Raw genomic sequence first — 22,629 nt, forward strand, 5'->3', positions numbered from 1 at the left:
GATAGGCCCATCAATGGCTATTAGCCAGGATGGGCAGGAATGGTGTCCCTAGCCTCTGTTTGCCAGAAGCTGGGAACGAGTGACAGGGGATGGATCACTTGATGATTACCTGTTCTGTTCATTCCCTCTGGGGCACCTGGCATTGGCCACTGTGGGAAAACAGGATACTGGGCTAGATGGACCTTTGGTCTGACCCCGTAGGCCCGTTCTTATGAGTACAGATATTAGAATCTGGCCCTGAGCAGATGCAACCATCAGGTTAAACTATCAGCTGCTACATCTTTCAAATGATATCCTCCAAATCCTAGAAATTGCTTAAATCTTATCTATAGCAACACTTTGGGTGTTTCTTGAACCACCCAGCAGCAGAACTGAAGAGGCCAAAGACATTTTATCTTCATAAGTCCCACAAAAAATTTCACGTTCCTACTCTACATCAGTGTTGCTCATTAATCTTGGGTGCATTTCTTAAAACACCTCTTTAGTTTACTTTTCAGTTTAAACTAGATCTGGCTAACAACAAATGAGGAACTGTTCAGATAATACAAACTCAGCTCCATCCATGGAGAAGAGAACACAGATAATGAACCAAACCAGCTGACATACACCAGATATACATTTCACACACAATTCCTGCCTCAGAGTATGAAGTACAGTCCTTACCTCCAGTATAAAGGAAGGAGCTGGAAAGTCCCCCAAAGTAGATCAGGGCCAGGTGCTCCAGCTTGAGAGTGGAGAGACAGTAGAGGCAGGCAGCACAGATACAGCCCAGGGTATAGAGGAAGACCCCAAACCGGACCACATCCTGAGGCTCCAAGATCTGGTCCACCAATGTCCGGTCATCACTCTTCTTGTGGTCAATGCCCTTGGAGAAGTCATAGTAGGTATTAACCAAGTTACCTGCTCCATGCACAGCCAGGACAGCCACTGCACTGCCCACTAGCAGCCCTGGGTCTAGGGAACCATGGGACCGATAGGCTAGGGCACTGCCCAGGGCTACTGGGGTCAGAGAGGCGCTGAAGCTCCAGGGCCGCAGGGCCAGAACGTAGGCGGCACATTTCTGCCTCCAGGTGCCCGGGCGGCCCTTGGCAGAGCTGGGCAGCCCGATGCCCAGCTCCCCCACGTCACCTCCTCTGGGGCTCTCAGCGCTGATGCTAATCTTCTCACTCTGAGCCTCAGACTCCATGCTCCTCACGCAGCTGACTCAGGAGAAGGCGCTGGAGGCAGACCTGGGAAAGGAGGGGGAGTTTGCATCAGGAAAGGGAAAGCCCCGCGGGCCTCGCCAGTGACACACCCAGCCCCGGGGAGAGCCCCCGGAGATACCCGCCCCGCGACGCGAACCGCTGCAGCTGCGGCCACCCAGCGAAGGACCCCACAGCGCGGGGCGGGCCCCTTCCCAGCCCCGGGTCCTTCCCCGGCTTCCTCCTCCCCGTGGGGCGCCTCAGCCCCCGCGACCTCCGCATCCCCTGCGGGAGGGAAAAGCCCCCGGGCGGGGCGGACTCTGCTCTCCCGTCTCATGGGGCGGCTCCGGGGCCCCCTCACCGGCTGCGGAGCCGGGTCCCGGGGGGGCCGCTCCGGCTCCGCTCACGAGCGAGCCGGGCTCTCGGGACCCCAGCCACCATCCCGCGTGGGCGCCAGCCAGGGCCGGCCCCTCCGGAAACAAGGGCGCTGCTCGCCAAGGTTCCGCTCGCTGGGAGGAGCCCTGGGCCGGGGCGGGGGGAGCAGCCGGGTTGGGCCCAGGGGGAGGGACAAGGAAGAGCCCCAGAATACGAGTAATACGGGGTGTGTGTGTGTGTGGGGGGGTGTCTTCCCGCAGGGTCACTCAGCCAGTCCGTGGCAGAGCTGTGGATTGAACCCAGGAGTCCTGAGCCCCATCCCCCTTCTTTAACCCTAGAGAATAGACTCCCCTGTCCCCAGCCCTGCGACCCTGGGTGCTCGGGATGCTGCATGCACACACCGCCCCATAGACTCCTGCAGGCGGACGAGTCTATCCCTGCCGTGGCTTGCAAGGTCAGAGCCTTACCCTCTCTGAGCCTCCGTTTCCCCCAATCTGCAAACTGGGGATAACAATCCACAGGGATTAATATGTGGGGGCGACTCAAATCATCTGGAAAGAAGTGCCACAGGGAAAGCCTGGAACGTTAATCTGAGTCACTGTTATTAAATTATCAATTAATGTTTAACTATTAGCGAATATTAACATCTAATCATTAGTATCAATAACAAGTCTGTTTATATGAACCCTTAACCATTAATATTAGCGGTAAATCATAGACGTTAAATGTTTTGTATCGATGATCATAGCTAATAGCTATTTTCCACTGTTAGGCAAACTAGGGGTCACAGAAGTGGCTAGCGTCTATACGTACCATTACGGTAACAGAGCCTTTCTTCTGCCCTTGGTGCTCTTCAGGACAGGCTGCACCCAGAGCAGTCGAGAAGCTGGAGGGGATAGAAGGACCAAGTGTTCACGCGGCGAAAAATTCTTACCGTCTCAATGGTGGGTTGTTTTTTTTTTTAAATTAAATCGATTCCCGCATGCGCACAATGCCGTGCAGCTTCAGAGAGGGCGGAAGCAATGTGGCTTTCCGAAGGCGGGGCAAGCTCTGAATTCTAACCAATCACACGGCATCCAACTTCTCATTGGTGCATCTAAGTGTCAGTATATCACCATCTGTCCTTTGATTGGCCAATAGCGACTGCACCCGCCTCCGGCAGTTATTTGGGGGTGGAAACACGAGCCTCTAGGAACCCCTCCTCACTCCTAAAACTATTGGCTGCTCCACCTGCTGGTCACATTCCCCTCAGCGCCGATTGGTTAGCGGGTCTTCGCCGGCCCGGCGACAGCAGCGGGGGAGGGGAAACGCGGGGCCCAAGCTGGGGAGCCGGTCGCAAGGGGGCCGGCGCGGCTGGGCCGGCCGGAGGCGGTGAGTGCGGGGCCCCGATCCGGCGCCGGGAAGGGATCCTCCCCCTCCCCCTCCCCCTCAGCAGGGACACCCCGGCCTGGCTCCCCAGAGGCTGCGTCCCCTTGGCCGGCCGGGCTGGCCCAGGCCCCCCGGCAGCGGGGATGGGGGCGGCCCTGGGGGCTTGTCGGGGGAGCCGAGCCGCGCTGGCAGGGGGCCTCCCGCGGGTCCCTCCCCCGCCGGCCGCCGCAGCACGGGAGCTGCCCGACTCCCCTCGGGCTAGCGCCCGCCGCTGCCCCCTCCCTTCCCGTGCCCGGAGCTGTCAGCCAGGCCGGCGGCCGCCGCTCCACCCCCGGGGCCTCCCCGCCCTGGGCCGGGCAGTGGGTGGCTGGGACCGTGGCCTTGGGTCTGCGCCGGCTTTCCCAGCGCGGCTAGTTGCATCTGTGCCCCCCACTAATGCAGGCAAGGCCTCTGCCCTTGGCTGTGTGCGCAGGCCCTGCTTGCCCCGGATAGACAGACTGCGATCACCCCTTTGCCCCGCTCCTTGCTAACGGGTTTCCCTCACCAGGGAAGAAGGTTACTATTTAGGCTATTCTTCCAGCCTGGGAAGCTGATCATGGCTTTTCGGGTGATGCTGGTAGCAGGAAAGATCCCACACTATCTCCTGATTCCCCAGGGGCATCCGCTGTACCCCAGGATTTTAAGGAGGCGGAGTAGTGGCTAGTGAGGAATAGGATCCCAGGGCTACTAGGGTTCTAGTCCTAGTTCCGCCACTCACCTGCTGTTTGCCTTGCAGCAAAGTACTTGAAGACCCCGTGCGTCAGTTTCCTCCTTTCTAAAATGGTTTATTTTTAAACTTTAAAGAAAAAAAGGCCCGCACCAAGATGGTCTCTACACATGCACAACATTAAACATCCCATTACAATGAGTGTTGCTGGCACGAATAGATTCTCAGCCCTTAAAATACACATTGGAGGTTATAGCGCTTATCAGCTCCTAGGAGCGTTGAGGCTTGTAAAGAACTTTGAGGTTCTTGGATGAAGGGGGTTGTAGAGAAGCAAACTGAAGTAACAATATCGACATGCACACCAAGCGGTCCTTATCCTCCTTGTAACTTTGCTTGACTGGGAACACCTCTGAAGCATAACCCCATCTTGGTATTTGGGCATGGATTTAATTTGGGCATGTCACATGTACCCATGAATGCGCTTTGTGCTGAGAGTGCAGGAGTCGGCAGGCTGAGCTGGGGCTGGTTTGTTTAGGGTGCGCCGAAAGACCTAGCGAGCCAAAATTCTTGAAAGCTGCCTAGGTCTGTGGAATCCAAGGAGCCTGTACCCCTGTCATATATCTGATGGGGTTCTGTAGCTACTATGCCATCTGAAGCCCTCTGTTTCTCATGAGATGTGTATTTGGGAGCAGTAAATAGGAGCTGTGTGGTGGAGGGAGCTGTGATTGGCTTCTGTACTAGCCAAAAGCAATAAACAGTTTTTCTGTCTAAAGAATCCACTGGACTTGATGCCCCAAGTCCCGACTCACCGCCATCATGTCGAGCACTGTGTCCATCCTTCAGCAATTTGCCAGCGGGCTGAAGAGCCGCAATGAAGAAATCAGGGCAAAAGCTGCCAAGGACTTGCAGCATTATGTCACCATGGAGCTCCGTGAGGTGAGTGCTGCAGATGTGAGAGCAGCAGCATTTAGCTGGGGAGACACGTTTGTGCTATTTAGCTAGGGAGTGAGGTGTGTCTCTAGGATGCTTGGGGTGGTAGAGATTTGGGATGCTGAGGTAGGTACTAGAGTGGGATGGGCACAAGCAGGCACCAGATCAGGGGCTGGGTTAACCGGGCAGGGGCACAGGCAGGAGATGTAATTGATTCCTCTGGGTTTGGATCCCATAGTTAATTTACTGCTTTTGAGTTTGGGAGCCCTGAAAAGTGTTGTTGCCCTTCTTTATCTGGGGCATATGTAGTGGAGGAGAGGTGGTAAATTGATCTGAATTCATTACCTGTGCAGATGAGCCAGGAGGAATCCACCCGCTTCTACGATCAGCTGAATCACCACATATTTGAACTGGTCTCTAGCTCTGATGCGAACGAGAGGAAAGGAGGCATTCTGGCTATAGGTGAGTGAAGGACTTCAGAGCCTCTGGTGAACTTCCCCTTCACATTGCCGTTCTATTGGGACGGATTGTCAAGAGAACTCCGTGTTCACAAGAGATACCCGATATATTTAAGAGAGTTCAGTGCACTGGGTGTGTATGGAATGTAGAGCTCTTCTGAAAATCTGACCATAGGTGTCACAATGGGAGCTGCTGGATGCTGAGCACTTCTGAAAATCTGGCCCTTTTAGTGCCTCCTTGGAAACTGAGCACTTGAAAATCTGACCCCAATGTGGGTGCTGAGCACTTGAAAATCTGGCCCTGAGCTCTTCTGAAAAGACTTCTCACAGTGTCCAGTTTTATTGGTGGTCACGAGGCAAAGAGGGCTCCCTGTTGCCTGAGAACATTCATTCTTTTTTGTTTAAAGTCAGCTGGCTCAAGGGCAGCAGCCCCCATCCCTGTGGAGGGATCTAAATGGCTTTTGCCTTCATTTTGTTTAGCATCTCCCTCATTTGCCCTGTTGTGCTTTCATTCTTGCGTGGCAAAGCTGCCCAAACTCTGTGGCACACAGAGATGCAGGTAACTTGTATAAAAACACACCCTTCCAACAAAATACCCCGTATATTTAGCATTTGCCTTTTGTTAACTATGTAGAAACTGCTTGTGGGTTGATTTCACCAGCCATATCCAAACCAACCCCAAGGTGTCTGGAGGGGTTGAAGTAACTTAGGAAAAGAAATCTTTGTTGACCGCATCTGATTTCGAAGCTGACAGTATCACTTTAAAATTGTTTCTGTGAATTTAGTGCTGTTGAAAGGTTCTGGATTGACAACCCTTGACACTGATGGCCTCTTTAGCTACAAAGCAGATACAACCCAGGCACCAGCAGTGCAAACTTCATCCACACTGCCCTCTGTCAGTGTGCCTCAACTTTGACCTGGAGGGACAATCTCTAGGGGTGAGGGAGCGTTCAGTCTCCTTAGTTGGTTCAGTCCTTGGCACCTCTACTGAGACTGTCAAGAAGGGGGCCAGTTGTAGTGGTTGCATATGGATGCCTGTCAATTGGGAATGGGCCCACAATCCCAGGGTGGAAAAGCTGTGACCTGTGGAAAGGACTTGATAAATTCCCTGTTTACTAAACAAATTCTAACTTTAAAAGGTTGGTGACCCTTTCCTACTGCTTGATTTCTCTGGTGGATTTTTGGTTTAGGAAGAGAGAATGGGAGTCTCTAAAGAATGGATAGGGAATACTAACTCTTCTCCAGGGACTACACTACTGTTGGGCAAGCTGACTCAGTGGCAGAGCTTTAAATCCTGTTCTCCCTCTCCCCAGCGAGCCTTATCGGCGTTGAGGGAGGCAATGCCACCCGCATCGGCAGGTTTGCCAATTACCTTCGGAACCTACTCCCTTCCAATGACCCTGTCGTCATGGAGATGGCGTCCAAGGCCATCGGGCGCCTTGCTCTGGCAGGTGATACCTTCACGGCAGAATATGTGGAGTTCGAGGTGAAACGGGCTCTGGAGTGGCTGGGAGCTGATAGGAATGAAGGTCGAAGACACGCGGCTGTATGTACTCCTCTTCAGCCTTCCTGGGAAAGGGCTGGTTAATCATGAGTAGTGGTGATGGGAGCAATGTATATAGATGGACAGATGCAGTGAATTAGAGCTGCCAGGGACTGGAATGGCTACAATTGTATATCTGAGAAGTTTTGATGTTGGCTAGTTAGTCTGCCATAAACCGTGTTCATTATTATAGTCTTTTGGGACCAAACAAGAATGAGGCCCCATTATGCTAGGCAATGTACAAATGCAGAGCAGATAGTCCTTGCCCCCAAAATGCTTACAGTGTAAACAGACACAGGGAAGGGGTCAGTCTCTGAATTCCAATCCGTGCCTAACGCCACCATCTCTCTTCCTCTCTCCAGGTTCTGGTCCTGCGTGAGCTGGCGATCAGCGTGCCCACCTTCTTCTTCCAGCAGGTGCAGCCGTTCTTCGATAACATCTTTGTTGCTGTGTGGGATCCCAAGCAGGCCATCCGAGAGGGAGCAGTGTCTGCCTTAAGAGCCTGCCTTATCCTCACCACCCAGCGGGAGCCAAAAGAGATGCAGAAGCCACAGTGGTACAGAGTAAGGAAATAATCCCTTAATCTTGGAACAGATTTCCTCCAGAGTTCAGAAAACTCTTGTCAGCACCAAAAGCCAAGAGACTGATTCCCATATGTCAGTAGGTGTTGGCCTCTTTCAATCAGGATTGAAAATGGTTTGGCCTCTAGAGCATGCTGAACCAAACTGTTTACACTACCCTCTACAAAAGCATGTGAGATACTCCATTCCACCAGGGATCTACTGTACTTTCTAAAAAGAAAAGGAGTACTTGTGGCACCTTAGAGACTAACAAATGTATTTGAGCATAAGCTTTGGTGAGCTACAGCTCACTTCGAAAGCTTATGCTCAAATACATTTGTTAGTCTTTAAGGTGCCACAAGTGCTCCTTTTCTTTTTGCGAATATAGACTAACAAGGCTGCTACTCTGAAAACTGTACTGTCTGTAAGTTGTTGCCAACAGTAGAACAAAATCCTCAGTAGTTAGGACACATGCAGATTTTCTAGGCTCTGCTACCTCAGAGTATGTTCAGCATCAGTGATCAAAGAGCCAGTCAGCAATGGCAAGGTTACAACACTGCAGCCAGGGGTTGTACTTATTTGACAATGTAGAGTTCTAAATCCACATGTGAGGCTTGAACAATGCGATCAAATTAATTTGACACAGTGAGACCTGAGCACATGTCATACTGGCAACATGACCAGGGTGCCAAGAACTGAAAGGCCTCAACACACATTTCACATAATCCCCATGTATGCTGTGGTAATGGTGTGCTCTTAAGAGAGGATGGAAGATGCAGGTCTCCTTGTCCACTCTTTCTATTGAAAACAGTTTGGCTGCCAGAGTAGACTGGGTCAGAACTATCCAGCGCTCCGTTCTAGTGTTGATCAGCTGAGGTTTTAGCCGTTCCTGGAACTTATGGGCTCCCAGTAACTACTGACTTCCTGTATTCCCTTGTTCTACATTGGGGGACTTGGTCTCTGTTAAGGTTGCTATTATCTTTGTTCAGCACACATACGAAGAGGCAGAGAAAGGTTTTGATGAGACTCTAGCCAAGGAGAAGGGAATGAATCGTGACGACCGAATCCATGGTGCCTTACTGATCCTCAACGAATTAGTGAGAATCAGCAGCATGGAGGGCGAGGTGAGTGACTTATCAAGATGGCAACCAGTGTCTGGTGCTATGGTTGGCTAAACGGAGGTGTCTCCTCGTTCAGTTTAATAAAGTGGGGCAGATACGACTAATCCACTTGGGTTGGAAATGGGTAGATTGAGCTGGAGAAGTTCACGAGCAACTGGGGTCTAGGGCGTTTCATTGTCACAAACACAGTGGCAAAGTGAAGGGAATTAGTAGAACAATAACAAATGTTTAGGGACAGGAGGGTTCATTCATGATGGAAAGTGACATTAAATAGCTCTAAGTGACAACTGGATGTGTGGAGCAGCAAGTACAGATATTTGTGGGATATAAGCACAAAGGAAGGAGAGGAATTGTGCAGGGTGTTATAGGAGGGTATAGCCAGAGAAAGTGGGAACACATCCTGGCAGTGAATTAAATGAGAGGTTGGGCAGTCTCCCAAGGGAAAAGAAAACCCAATTGCTTGGGACTAAAATTAGATTAGAAAAAGCACTAGAGAATGTCCTTTAGGGAACAATTCTGCCTCCGTCCCTTGGGATGGACAAGGTGCGTGAATAGATCTCTCTCCCTCTTTAGTTTCAATTACTCCTCCACAATCTTTTCCCAGTTGTAGCTTCAAACCTTTCTTGCATTATGCTGTCCCCTGTGACTGTATGTGGTAGGACAGATACATCACTGTCTGTTCAATGTGTGTGCTATAGGATGGTCGCCTGATAGGTTCTAACCTTATATGGAGTGTTTAATTTAAGCAGCAAGTTGGCATCAATTAAATTTGAAATGAAGGTGTGTTCGTAGGGGCTGGTGGGTTCATAGGAAGTGGTTGAATGTGTTGGAAGTGAGGGTCAGGTTAGTGCCCAGTACTGTTTAATCATGTGAAACTCAGCACATTCTAAGAGTCCTGCTAGACTGTGAATTCACAGAATTACAGAACTGTAGGGCTAGAAGGGACCTCGAGACATCATCTAGGCCATCCCCACCACTTCCAACCCTGCACCTACTGCCTCCTCAATCAAAGGAAACAGCATTTCACACAAGAGTTAGGGCCATTGCCATACCTAGCCTGCCTTGTTCATTGACTTTCACTGGGTGACCCTGATTCTTTCCCACTCTGAAGCCAAAAAGAGAATTCTTTGCCTGTGCTGTCTCACTGCTGACCACTTGGCAGGCAAATCTATTGCATGTAAGGCACCTGGATGTCATGTCTGGTTTGAAGTTCAGTCCGTGCCATATAGCCCCCTTGGTGTGGGGTCCATGAGTTTGTTAGTTGTGTGTGTCCTCTTCTGTTTAACTGCCTTTGAAAGTGTTTTTTTTCTGTGCCCAGCGCCTCAGAGAGGAGATGGAGGAGATCACGCAGCAGCAGATGGTGCACGACAAATACTGCAAAGACCTGCTGGGCTTCGGTACAAAGCCTCGCCACATCACCCCTTTCACCAGCTTCCAGTCTGTACAGCCCCCGCAGTCAAATGCCTTGGTTGGGCTCCTGGGGTACAGCCCCCATCAAGGAATCATGGGGTTTGGAGCCTCGCCTGTCCCAGCAAAGTCAACGTTGGTCGAGAGTCGATGTTGTCGGGATCTGATGGAGGAGAAGTTTGATCAGGTGAGCTGTGGGTTTTTCTCTAGCGGCCTCCCCAAATCCCCTGCACAGAGACCAGACTCTTAGTGTGACTTCCTTCCATTCCCTTTGCTGGGAGACAATATGGCCCAATAGTTGGATCATGGTCACTAACTATATTCCTGGCTCTGATGCTAGTTTCCTGTGTGTCCTGGAGTGATCTACTTAACTTCTCTGTGCCTCAGTGTAACCCTCTGTGGCACAGGTATAATTATAACCCTTTCTGAGGAGTGATGCAGTGGAGTGACAGTGGAAAACCTAGCGATCCCCACATGGCAAGGATGACTGCACCCTTTAAAGCCCAACCCCTCTGGTTTCAGGTGTGCCTCTGGGTTTTGAAGTGCAGAACCAGCAAGAACTCTTTGATCCAGATGACAATCCTCAATTTACTGCCGCGGCTGGCTGCTTTCCGGCCTTCTGCCTTCACAGGTGAGGGGTCTTGCAGCTGGGCTTTGGCTGGGGGTGCAGCTGAAGGTGAGTTGGGGAGGTTTTTGCTCACGTGGTCCCCTTGACCTATGTACAGGTAATGCAGCAGCAGAAATCCTGGTGCTTGGCATTGTACAGACTAGCACTTTGATTCCTACTTTAAGTAGTGGGAGTTACTGGCCTCTGGATAGTAGTCCTTGACATCCAATGGGAGCTCGCTGCTTTGTAAAACTGGCAGAGTGAAAGCCCTTGCCTGGACTCCGTGTTGAGGGCGTTAATCAAAACAGTACCTCATTTTCATGCGCCCTGAGCATGCCATGATCCGTGCTGATCTGTACCTTCTTCCTCCCTTCACTTATATCCCAGTTACCAGCCACGTCCAATCTGGATTTCCCGTCTGTGGATGACAGAAAATCCCAGCTGGCCTTTCAAAAATTGAATCACTCAAAGTGCTGAGAACAACCAAAGTAGTTGGAGTTAGAGGAGCACTGTCAATATGGCTCTAACTGGATTTACCTTAAAGCTTTATTAGTGTCTCTCCTCACCTCCAAATCCCAGTCGGTCGCTGCAGTAACAAGTAATAAACTCCTTGGCACCTTGCTTACAGGAAGCATCTTTTAACGATTATTGCCAGGTTCTCTCTTGCACTGTTTCCGTAGTGGGGATCGTATGAAAGGGATGACTGAGCTTTTAGCCACACAGGCCACTAGGAATTTGGTTTCTCATAATCTCATAAAAAGTTTGCATCTGCTCTATGAGACCAAATGAACTCATTGATTGTCTTGTTCTACTCCTGTGATCAGCTGATCAGTACCTTCCGGACACAATGAACCACATCCTGAGCTGTGTGAAGAAGGAGAAGGAGCGAACAGCAGCCTTCCAAGCCTTGGGATTGCTTTCTGTAGCCGTGAGGTCTGAGTTCCAGGCCTACTTGCCCAAGGTCCTTGAAATCATCAAAGCAGCACTCCCACCAAAAGATTTCGCCCACAAGTGAGTGTGTGAAGGTTAGAGAGGATCTTGGATAGACACCTGCTGATCATGCCATTTTGGGTGTGACAATGGGGTGTGACAGCTTATTAAACTGATAGGTGTTCCCATGAGACTTTGATAAGTGAGAGGGTTGAAGAGATATGCAGGATTGCACTCTGAGATAAATAGCTCTTATGGTGTCTGTTTTCAGGAGGCAGAAGTCCATGCAGGTGGATGCCACAGTCTTCACCTGCATCAGCATGCTGGCACGAGCTATGGGACCCTGCATCCAGCAGGACATCAAAGAGCTTCTGGAACCCATGTTGGCTGTGGGACTGAGGTAGATATAAGATATGTTAGGAAGTTCTTCCATTAGCCACTGAGTGGCATTGTTGGCCATGAGCAACAGTGATCACTGTATGTATAAAAGTGAGTTATGAAACTCCAGCAAGCAGATTTCTTAATCAGCCTTAGAGAAAAGCCTGTCAAATGCTTTCCCTTAGCAAACACTATATTGTTGTCTGCCTTCCTGAGTTGCAGGAAATAGTTCACTGAGCGTCCTGCTTTAGGGAAATTCCTAAGACATTCCACCCATGCCATTGAGAAGCCAAATACCAGGATGAAAATACTATGCTATTACTAATTTAATTCTTTTTGAGATAAGGGGTGAGAACTAATCTTTAGATCCAAGGATCCAAAAAAACAACTTGCTATGGAGTATAAATATGCCAGAAGCTATTCCATTTTCTTGAGAAGGAATCCTTCGGCTCTTGGGATGGCAGCTGGGGTGAGGGTGTGCATTCGAGTCAGCTAATTCGCACACTCCCCTCAAAAGTGAAACATACCAGAAAAGACACAATTTTCAAACGGGCAATTTTATCCCGTGACCAAATCCAAACCTGGTTACACTTAGGTGTGTAAAATGGATATACATGCCTTTCTGCTGCTCTGGTTATTCAAGCTCAGCACTTACCCATGTCTGGAAGTCAGGGCCAGCATTTGAAATTCAGCAAGTGTGTGCATTGCTGTGCTGAGCTTCCCGTGCCATGCCTGGAGCTGCCAGCTAGACTCCTCCAGCACTGTCAGTGTGTATACATCCTGCTGGGAGGAGGTTACTCCTCTGAGAAGGCAACAAGCCACAATTTGTCTTCAGTATGAGATGTCTGTTGGGTTCTGAGAACGCGTCATCATGTAAAGAATTGCTCTATAAAATAACTAGTCCAAGTGAAGTCAAGAGCAGACTCCCCTGCTTCCCAGCACTCACACTCCTTTTAGGCAAAAACGTGGGCAAACAGGAAAACCTTGAAGGCCAACACATTCCAGCTGTGTCAGACCCACAGGGGAAGTGAATTCGAGGTCTGACTGTCCTACCTCTAGCCTTCCCCCACCTTCAGAGTTCATATCTGGGGACTCCTAACACAAGTGTCCCAGCTTTTCTCCTCGGCCAGGATGGTGGATACGGATAAAGGCAGTCTTTCAAACGGCTAGCTCCCAGTTTGCACAGTGCTTCATAGACTAAAGTGAACTCCTGGACGTGAATTGGTAGCCTTTGCCTACAGAGTATAGGAATGAGGCACCCAACACAGCAGGTGCTACTAAAATAAACCTGCAGCTGCATTCTGTTCTCTGTGAAACATCAGAGCAGTGTTCAAAGATAGCCCAAGGTTCAGAGTACCTTGCACGACTCTCCTCTAGAGTTCCACCATGCAGATAATTCCTGGTAGCGCCTAACACAGCAGTGTGGGCTAGAATCCAAGCAGTTGGTTTGTTAGCTCTGGTGTTAGCACGAAGGCAGCTGTGCTGTGATAGCAGGTGTTGCTGTGACATTATAAACACCCCAGGTGATGTTTTCATGGGCAAAGTTGCAGTCATGAATGAGAAGCCAAAACATGTAACTATTCTTGTTCCTGTCCTAATGTGTCTGCCTGCTTGTCGCCCTCAGTCCTGCTCTGACCGCTGTGCTCTATGACTTGAGTCGTCAAATCCCCCAGCTGAAGAAGGACATCCAGGACGGGCTGCTGAAAATGCTCTCTCTCGTTCTAATGCACAAACCTCTCCGGCACCCAGGCATGCCCAAGGGCCTTGCCCACCAGCTGGCCTCTCCCAGCCTCACCAACATCCCTGAGGCCAGTGACGTGGGCAGCATCACCCTTGCCCTGCGCACACTGGGCAGCTTCGAGTTTGAAGGTAAGGTGTGAAGCAAGCAGCAGGGTGGATGTGAGAGGCGTTAAGGCTCTCCCAGAAAGCGTGCATGTCAGTATTGTCACTGCAGGCTACGGACGCTGTAATTAAGGTTGCAGAACAATATCCATGGCTTGCATGTGTTCCCACAGCTGAATTCACTGCAGAGTTTTGGGAGCCTTCTGGAAAGCGTCACCTGTTGAGGGTGCACAGTAACAAAAATATGTATATATTGTAATTAGAATTACAATTCAGAAATGGATTTAAAAGCATCTAAGGAAGGGCTTGCCTTTTCCCTGGCTGGCACAGAAGAGAAGAGCTGACCTAGCTCGTGCTCTGGCTGACCCCATCTACACAGCTGCTTCTGTTACAGGAGGAGAGACTTTAAACCAAACAGTAACTGTGTCTCTCACGCTCAGTCTGCAGCTCCATGTTTGTTTCCCTGGAAAGTCCAATCTCTGAGGTGTAAACCTATGTGAGAACCAATCTCTCTTTTCCCCACTCCCATCCAGGCCATTCTCTGACCCAGTTTGTCCGGCACTGTGCGGATCACTTCCTGAACAGTGAGCACAAGGAGATCCGGATGGAGGCGGCCCGCACCTGCTCTCGCCTTCTCACGCCCTCCATCCACTTGATCAGTGGTCATGCCCATGTGGTCAGCCAGACTGCAGTGCAGGTGGTGGCAGACGTTCTCAGCAAACTGCTCGTGGTTGGGATAACAGACCCAGGTAATGTATTGGGTTTGCCACTATACAGCTGTCTGAGCCTGGACAGAGGGTTGTGGTAGTGTTCAGGCTTGTTTTCCAATAACCCAGGCAATTGCTCTTTCTAAATAAAATGGATTCCAGACCTCTGAATCCATCCCCAGATTTGGGAGTATTAGCAGAGAGCAAGTGCAGACTGATGTAACCCCAGAGATTCTCTGTTCTAGGTGGAGGCCTCAGAATTTCATTCCCGCCTCTTGCCTTGTTGTATGAGCCTGTCCCACATCACAGTCTCAATTGTTATTACTCAGGAGGGACCAGCTCCTTTTGTTGAACCTCGCTCTTTTTTCCCCCTTTTACTGGGTGGATTCTGTTAATGGCTGAGTGGTCACCTGGGGCTGGTTTGCCCTTTCTCTGCGATGCTTCCAGTCACGCTAGCTTTAGGAGCAACAGACTGTCCTGGATGTGAAACCTGGGTGTCTTGTTTGGCAGCACAGAGCAATAATGAGACACCATTGGGTAGATTCTTCTGGTGTCTCACTCATTGGGGTCCTTGTCCAATTGCTCCAAGGTTTTAGCAGGATTGTTCATTGACAGTAGCTCTCTGTCAAGTGTGTCTGTCAAGATTGTGTCAGAACAGCAGTTGAACATGAGCGAAGACAAGTGATCATGCTCTTGCAGACCCCGATATCCGTTACTGTGTGTTGGCCTCCTTGGATGAGAGGTTTGATGCCCATCTTGCCCAGGCAGAAAATCTGCAGGCTCTCTTTGTGGCCCTGAACGATCAGGTGTTTGAAATCCGAGAGCTGGCTATCTGCACCGTGGGCCGGTTGAGCAGCATGAACCCTGCCTTTGTCATGCCTTTCCTGCGCAAGATGTTAATACAGGTAACGGAGACAGGGTGCTAAGGATGGGGATGGAGTTCTTATTAACTGAGGTGGGGATGGTGGCATTAAAGAATTCAGACTGTCCAGCTCTAGAATAGCTGCAGTGCAATTTAGGTCTCCCTTTCTGGAAGGCCATTTATAACCCAGCTTGATACTTCTAAGACAATGCTTTCCTAGTGAGTGTTGACATCTTCGTTTTATTTATTTGCATCAGCGGCCCTCAGAATTCTATGCGGTTTGCAGTCACCAACTTCCATGTTAGGGTGGAGAGGACAGTAGTAACTCAGGTCCCAGCATGTGCAACGCTTTTTGCCTTGAGTGGAGGGCCTTCTGTTCGGACTGAGATGGAGTATCGCATACCCAAGAGTATAATCCCATAGGCTTTCCCTCCCCATTAGGGGTGGGTCTGGTTGCACTCCATTCCATTTTATACAAATTAGCCATGGCCTCATTTGGGCACCCTTGGCTGATCCCCTGTATACAGCTTCTGAGATTGCTTTCTCATTTGACACTTGAGTTATGAGTTGCGGAGGAGAATGGGATCAGTCTTGTTATTTTGCTCTCTTCCATTGTTTGCTGCCTTATGTGGAAACGCTGGCTCTCCAGCCTTCGCTCTGCTTTAATGCATCTGGTTTGCCCTTTGTGCAGATCCTGACGGAGCTGGAACACAGTGGTGTTGGCAGAATAAAGGAGCAGAGCGCCAGGATGTTGGGTCACTTGGTTTCCAATGCCCCACGACTCATTCGTCCGTATATGGAGCCTATCCTTAAGGTAGGGCCTTCTTCGAATTCCTGCTGACTTTAGGTGGGGGAGATCTTTTGGCACACAGGTGTATGACACAATAACTGTGACCATGAGCTGCACCATTTTCATTGCTCTGTAATGGCATAATAATCAGACTGGAGTGTGGTCCCTACTACAACCTTGAGTGTGTGCAGCTGCTTGACCTGGATAGACATTGGATGTGCAGAAACCTGAAAAGTGTAATAGAAATATGTTGTAAATCTTTGAAACATACGTTGGCACCCATGAGCATCTGTTAGGGGCTTTGTCTTACTGGCATTTCCAGTGCAGGAGTCAGGGAAGAGATTGCTCAGTGCAGGGCAGGGGGGAGAAGTTTCTCAGAGGAGTCTAACTTTTTGTATGTCATCTAACAGGCATTGATTGTGAAACTGAAAGATCCTGACCCAGATCCAAATCCAGGGGTGATTAATAACGTCTTGGCTACCATAGGGGAGCTGGCACAGGTAAGGGTATTGCAGCTTTATGTGAAGGCATTATCATTGCTGCCTAATCCTGTAACAGTTCTATATGAGCCCTTCCTTCCTCTGTCTACAGGTCAGTGGGCTGGAGATGAGGAAGTGGGTGGATGAGCTCTTCATCATAATTATGGACATGCTCCAGGACTCCTCCCTGCTAGCGAAAAGACAGGTGCGTATATGACACCTGCCCTAAGCCATGCTGTCCTCTGTGACCAGAAGCATACAGTAAAATGTCAGTGCGCTCAACCAGAGCTACTAAAAACCATTCGCTCAGAATGTCAGTCTCTCATGGAACACTGAGTCCGTTCTTGATGGAAAGTGTAGTGCCACTCTGTCTTGTGATCAGGGTGTTCTGCCACGTGGCTAGAGAACCCAGCGTAGGTCAGTAGTTCTTGTGGAAGACACTGGCATCAGGCTCAGTGCTGCAGACACGTTTCCAACACTGACCGAAGGAAATGGAGAAAAACGTCATATCTCCGAGTGGTGTGGTGTGGTGTATGTTGTATAAGCCTGAGGTTTGTAGGTTGCCAGGTGTTAATTGACTTTTCACCTTCCCTTAACAAAGAGACCCTGTTTGTGGAGGCTTCCAGTGTCAAGGCCTATGGAAGGCAATCAGAAGTTGAGATGTTTTAAAAGAAGAAAAATGACTCTGGTGTGACAGGACAACTAGTAACTTGCTCCTTGGCCTGATCATAACTAACCATTTGGGGCTATATTCGTTCCAGGTGGCTCTGTGGACGCTGGGACAACTGGTGGCCAGCACGGGTTATGTGGTGGAGCCGTACAGGAAATACCCAACCTTGCTGGATGTGCTGCTGAATTTCTTGAAGACCGAGCAGAACCAGGGCACTCGGAGAGAGGTAGGAACTCAAAGCTCACTTCCCAGCGGCAACTTCCTCTGCGTACTTGCATGAGAGGGCGAGGTCAGTCATGCTAACGTTCTGAACAAACGACTGATTTGTTGTTGGGGTTGATTTGCGGGATAGTTTGGCATAATGGGCAGGACTCTAAAGGGGCTGTGAATGGAAGCTAGTTAAGTTGCTCACTTCAGTGGATGGGAAGAATCAGTACACTCTATTTGGAATATGATGGGACTGTCTCTCCCACCACCCGATCTTCTTCCCCTTCCCTCCTCCAGCTACCCAGAGCCGTGGGTTCAGGCTTCATTTAATGTTTTGATCTTGGCATGGGTGATATGCCTTGACATGCCTTCTCTTTTTTGATTTTTCTCCCTTGCTAGGCTATCCGTGTGCTGGGACTGTTGGGGGCTTTGGACCCTTACAAGCACAAAGTGAATATTGGCATGATTGACCAGTCACGAGACGCTTCGGCTGTCAGCCTGTCGGAGTCTAAATCCAGCCAGGATTCTTGTAAGCAGAGGGAGACTGGGGAAAGAGTGTGCACCCTGCACTGTTTAGTTTGAAAGGGGCCTTGGGTTTTACATTCCGCACAGGAACTAAAGATGAAAATGATGTAATGCAGCATCTGGGTTGTTTCCTCAGTCAGTACTGAGAGGTGGGCTAGATGGATACTAACCAAGAGTGTTTCCCAAAAACTCCATGGGCTTTACACGTAACCAGGATTTTCACTCAAAAATGAAATGACTTAAGCTACGGAAAGGCAGCATTATCTGTAGCCAGGGCATAAGACAGAGTGTCGAGACTTTAGTTTTTTCCCCAGCTCTGCCTCTGAGACTTAAGGTGAGTCACATCTCAATACCTCTTTCATCATTTGTTAAAAAAGAGCTAATGATATTGACCTGCATTTGTGATATACGCATAGAGAGCTATAGATGGGAAGCACACAGTATTAGCATTAGTATGCATGAAACAGAAAATACTTTGAGGGTTCCATGCCAAGTTCCCTTTTTTAACTGTTGTTGATATTAGAGGGTTCCTGTTGACTAGAATTAGAGGAGAAAGTCAAATTCACCTGTCACATATCTCCCTGCCAATTTTTGAGGTTTTACAATTGTACCTTCCTGTCTTATAAAATGTCTTTCTCTTCCCTGTTGCTGTGTGAAAGGCTAATGGAAATGGGAGACTGCCTATATAGGGGAAATCTGAATACACATGATGTGGTCAAATGTGCAATAAAATGACCAAAAGAGAAAAATCTCCTCTAATTTTTTATCTGTAATGATCTTGGGTGCTACTTGTAGCAATAGTCCATAAATTTCAGGCAAATGTGTGGGGAATTGTTTAAATTGATGGTGTCTCCTTAAAAATGTTACATTTAGTTGACAGGGTTTACTTAGGACTGCTTGTCTACAAGGTCACAGCACCACTCCCTGAGAACTGTTTGACTCCTTTGAAAGTTTTCCCTGTTCCCCCTTCTCCCCTTTTCATGGGAACGCAGAATACAGTTGTTTTATTCTGAGAATGAAGATCAACCAGAAAGTCTTTTTAAACAATTACCAGCTTAAACCTAGTTTTTCCTCTCTCAAAGTACCTTCTAACCTGTTTCATTACGTATTCTTGCACTAGAATGAGCTTTGTTTCAGGAGCACAGGCTTTATTGTCCATTTAGGCCTTTATTTCTGTAACACCCTAGGGGTGCATGGTGTCTGACAGACAAATTACACAGGCCTCTGCCCTGCGGAGCTTGCAATCAAAGTAAAAGGCTGAAACCATCTAACAAAAACACTTTCCAAGTAGGTGTCCATGGAGTATGTCAAACTCATACAATTGAGGATATCAGTAGTTTTACCCTGTTACTTTTATCATTGAATTTTGGTGCTAACATAAGTAGAAGTTCATGTGGTTGCTTCAGGACAAAGTTCTGGCCACGTCCCTCACTCCCTGTCTGCAGTTACCCATGTTGTGTATCCATTTCCTGAACAGAGAGCAATAATGCTGAATTGCTTGGTGAAGGTGTGGGGACGTAGACAGGCAGCTGTTTGCCAGGTGTTTGCTTAAATGAAACTATCAAACAGGCGTCACAGTACTTTGGTTTTAGTAGGAATTTTTATTGGCACTTTCAACTGTTATAATAAAAATATAATACCAGATGGAGCGTGATAAACTGTCCCTGAATTCAAATAGATTTCTAAGCACTTTCAATATAGCATCTTGTAAGGCAGTAAAAAGCCCTCTGGGTTCAGCTGTGAAACTGATTTGTGTATGTGTGCATGAATTTCACTATAAACAAAATAAGAGAACAGAACAAAAATAAGTAGCCAGATTATGAGCATCTCCAGATGTGAAATTCACTATAACTGACTTTACAGTAAGTTACAGTTAAAAAATAAACACCCATAATGGAAATAATTCTATTGACATGTCCACTCAGCCATTGGCAAGGTTTTCTTTTGTGAAATCCAAAGAATTCAGTGGCGCTATGCTGGATTTCCACTAGCGTGAATGAAGTCTAGGTATGGAATACAAAATACCATTTAAATTAGTTTTCAAATACTAATACAAACAGAGAGGGATGAGAGTGCAAAGGGAATGGGGTTTCTTTGTAGTAGAGCAATATATGGTGATACAGAAGTTTGAGTAAATTTTCAAAAGACCCTTAGGATTTGTCTATACTTGGAAATTTACCAAAGTACTTATTCCAGAGTAACTCTTTGTGGATACACTCATATTCCAGAATAGTTACCTTGGTAAATTTCCAAGTGTAGACAAGTCCCAAATGACTTATGAGCCTAAATCCCTCTGAATGTTAATGCCACATTTGAAAATGGGACTGAGGCACTTGAGAAAATTTTACCCGATAGCTACAAATTAGCATGCTGCATACCACATTTTAAATACCTGATTAGATGGGAAAAGAAGGAAGGGGATGTTTCATCTTTAAAGAGAGAGAGGAAGAGGCAATCAATCAAATGTAGCTTATTCCCAGGAGAGGTTTATATTGCAGAATATTATATAAATGGGATGTGAGAGACAGTGTCTGTCATGCTCCAGCTATCTAAAAGTGCTTTACAAAGTCAGTTAGTCAGTCACTGCAGTGCATCCAGCCACGGAGGCAAACGTCTCAGGTGACATGTGCTAGGCTCTGGCGCACTCGCACCTTTGGGCATGAGTAAGTGTGTCCCTAGGAGAGGAACGTTGGCCAGAATGGCAGGGTTGTCCCTTCATTTTTTTACAAAAGCAGAGTGGGATCATGAATTTTCCTCCCGGGTGGCCACCAGGGATGAGCAGCAGTGTAACGTGCAATCAAAGGGCAGATCATGTTATTGTTGAGACACTCTAGTCTTAGCTCTTGTTGTTGTGTTGAAGAACTGCAGCTGAGAAAGATGACCGGTAGCTAGGCCAGAACCGCGAGCATTAAAGCTGTACGGTTAGTGATAGCTTTTAGTTTTCTGGGGGCAGACTCCCCTCTCCTGCACAAAGAGCATGGGAGGGGAGCAGGAAAATTCTGTACATTTCACCTGTTTCCCCCAACCTCTTGTGACAGAAGAAATTTTGGAGAGAGGGGACTGTTAATCTTGGAGCTGTGCCTCTACCCAACCCCATAAATCCTGGTGACCTGGCAGAATCCTGGGGATCTCTTCTGCAGTGAGCCAAGACAGTGTTGCTATACCGTTCTGTCTTCCTCTGTAGCACGTCTGCAATACCATTGCCTGGGTTCCCCTATGACTGTTTAGCAACATTACCCCATGCATGGAAGAAGTGTCCAGGCTCTGTAGGGGCCAATACTCTGGAGATCATACCTCTCCTCTTCCATCAGTTCCTACCTTGAAAACTTCTGGGCTCTTTCTATAAACAGAGTCTCAGCAAAGAAGCACATGCAGTGGGCAGGTTGGGGCACAGTGCCTTAAAGATGCCCCTCCCCTACTCTTATTCTTTTGGTGGAAAAATTGAGATATCCATGCAGCCACGTTTTTTCTGTCTTCTAAATTTCGGAATCCAACTTTCAGGGTCTCAGGGCTTTGGTTTAAGTTCCCATGGACTGGTCATCTCTGAGCATGTTGTTAATGTAAATTCCTCTTCCCCACCATTAGCCAGCTGTGTCTGAAGTGCAGCGTTGGTGTGCATTGTGTGTACACATGTAAGTGACCCTTCCTTACCTTTTCCCAGCTGATTACAGCACCAGTGAGATGTTAGTGAACATGGGAAACCTCCCTCTGGATGAGTTCTACCCTGCTGTCTCCATGGTAGCGCTGATGAGAATCTTCCGAGACCAATCCTTGTCCCACCATCACACTATGGTCGTCCAAGCCATCACCTTTATTTTCAAATCCCTCGGGCTGAAGTGTGTGCAGTTCCTGCCCCAGGTCATGCCAACGTTTCTTAATGTAATTCGGGTTTGCGATGGTGCCATCCGAGAGGTGAGTGTGCTAGAAATTTGCTCCCCCTCCCCTAAACAAGAATCCATTGTAAAGAGAATGCGGCTGGCTTTGGGTGCTCCTGCACTGAGTGTTGCTGCCAATCATGCTGCAAAAGTGAGCTACTAGCTTTGCTTTCTCTCTCCTCTGGGCATTGATCAGAACATTCTCCCTCTCCATTGAAACATCTGCCACCAAGCATTCTCCCCTCTCCACCCCCCCTCCAAAATGGCCAGCTCTCACTTTGCTTCCTTCTTAAGCCATCCTGTGCAGGTCCCACAGCTTTCAGTGGCCTCTGCAGTTTTATGCCCTGCTGCACAGTGTGTCTTTACATGTTGCATGTAGCATCTTAAACCTCTAGCAAAGCGGTGTGCTTTCATCCTCCTGTGCAGGGAATTTGACTTGCTGCAGTCAGTTGACATTCACAGCTGAGTGGACAGTGATTCCACAGCACCTCACTTCTTTCTCATTTAACTAGCAATTTTCACTTAAATGTAAAACTGAATCAGAAGAATGGGCCTCAGCTGCATCTGACCTAAGATGGCTGGCTGTAGCAGAACCTCTTCCTCAAGAGTGTATGTAGTGAGGAACTTGCATGAGATACTGGAACTGTGTTTTACATGTGGGATGGGAGCAACAGAATTACTCCCATTCCTGCTACAGAACACAGTCACCACTGGCAGTCCTCTACCAGACTGAATTACTGCTCCGATTGGAATGAAAAACCCGAGCGCTCTGGGGTTGCCAAGTGCCTAGACATGACTGACCTAACTTGCTTGAAAGCTCTGCAGTTTTGCACACTCTCTTTAAAAATTTTCAGGTAAAAGAAGATGGTGAAAGTGTACTGGGGAGAAGAGCTGAGGTGGGTACAAAGCACAAACAAGGCAATTCCCTGCACTGTATGTAAACATCCTCTTGCAACTCTTCAAGACCTCTGAGTTATTTTTCAGTAAACATGTATGTGTTACCGTAGACAAAGAGGCTGGTTTTTATCCCTTGTCCACTTACCTGATTTTCATTAAACCCCATAATCTATTCTTCTGAGCTCCACTTATGATTTGGAGCACATTGGCC

At 48.4% G+C, this 22,629-nt stretch overlaps 2 protein-coding genes across 12 annotated transcripts in view; one reads left to right on the forward strand and one right to left on the reverse strand.

Moving 5' to 3' along the window:
* The window catches only part of UBIAD1 (UbiA prenyltransferase domain containing 1), a 63,535-nt gene extending 60,908 nt beyond the window's left edge, over positions 1 to 2,627 (reverse strand). For 2 of the 4 annotated variants that reach the window (XM_038376651.2, XM_038376654.2), the window contains exons 1-2: positions 1,543 to 1,687; positions 664 to 1,229 (exon numbers count right to left, since the gene is read on the reverse strand). In XM_038376651.2, coding sequence (XP_038232579.1) covers positions 664 to 1,186 — 523 coding nt within the window. In that variant the 5' untranslated portion in view covers positions 1,187 to 1,229; positions 1,543 to 1,687. Of the gene's footprint in view, positions 1 to 663; positions 1,230 to 1,542; positions 1,688 to 2,369 lie in introns of those variants that run through there. The other 2 variants (XM_038376650.2, XM_038376653.2) reach the window with 2 other exon arrangements.
* Positions 2,628 to 2,780: 153 nt separating this feature from the next.
* The window catches only part of MTOR (mechanistic target of rapamycin kinase), a 103,845-nt gene continuing 83,996 nt past the window's right edge, over positions 2,781 to 22,629 (forward strand). For 4 of the 8 annotated variants that reach the window (XR_006276351.1, XR_006276352.1, XM_043499984.1 and 1 more), the window contains exons 1-21: positions 2,784 to 2,927; positions 4,404 to 4,566; positions 4,914 to 5,022; positions 5,804 to 5,866; positions 6,332 to 6,564; positions 6,924 to 7,124; positions 8,111 to 8,245; positions 9,561 to 9,836; positions 10,172 to 10,280; positions 11,081 to 11,267; positions 11,458 to 11,586; positions 13,189 to 13,433; positions 13,940 to 14,155; positions 14,813 to 15,018; positions 15,667 to 15,789; positions 16,176 to 16,265; positions 16,357 to 16,449; positions 17,006 to 17,140; positions 17,521 to 17,650; positions 21,308 to 21,558; positions 22,376 to 22,417. Coding sequence is in view for 5 of the 8 variants with exons in the window: in XM_043499984.1 (XP_043355919.1) it covers positions 4,447 to 4,566; positions 4,914 to 5,022; positions 5,804 to 5,866; positions 6,332 to 6,564; positions 6,924 to 7,124; positions 8,111 to 8,245; positions 9,561 to 9,836; positions 10,172 to 10,280; positions 11,081 to 11,267; positions 11,458 to 11,586; positions 13,189 to 13,433; positions 13,940 to 14,155; positions 14,813 to 15,018; positions 15,667 to 15,789; positions 16,176 to 16,265; positions 16,357 to 16,449; positions 17,006 to 17,140; positions 17,521 to 17,650; positions 21,308 to 21,558; positions 22,376 to 22,417 (3,093 nt within the window). In the remaining 3 variants the exon portion in view is untranslated. Of the gene's footprint in view, positions 2,928 to 4,403; positions 4,567 to 4,913; positions 5,023 to 5,803; positions 5,867 to 6,331; positions 6,565 to 6,923; positions 7,125 to 8,110; positions 8,246 to 9,560; positions 9,837 to 10,171; positions 10,281 to 11,080; positions 11,268 to 11,457; positions 11,587 to 13,188; positions 13,434 to 13,939; positions 14,156 to 14,812; positions 15,019 to 15,666; positions 15,790 to 16,175; positions 16,266 to 16,356; positions 16,450 to 17,005; positions 17,141 to 17,520; positions 17,651 to 21,307; positions 21,559 to 22,375; positions 22,418 to 22,629 lie in introns of all 8 variants that reach the window. The other 4 variants (XR_006276353.1, XM_043499985.1, XM_038377035.2 and 1 more) reach the window with 4 other exon arrangements.

This window comes from Dermochelys coriacea, chromosome 18 (assembly GCF_009764565.3).
Source record: "Dermochelys coriacea isolate rDerCor1 chromosome 18, rDerCor1.pri.v4, whole genome shotgun sequence".
Taxonomy (NCBI): Eukaryota; Metazoa; Chordata; order Testudines; family Dermochelyidae; genus Dermochelys; species Dermochelys coriacea.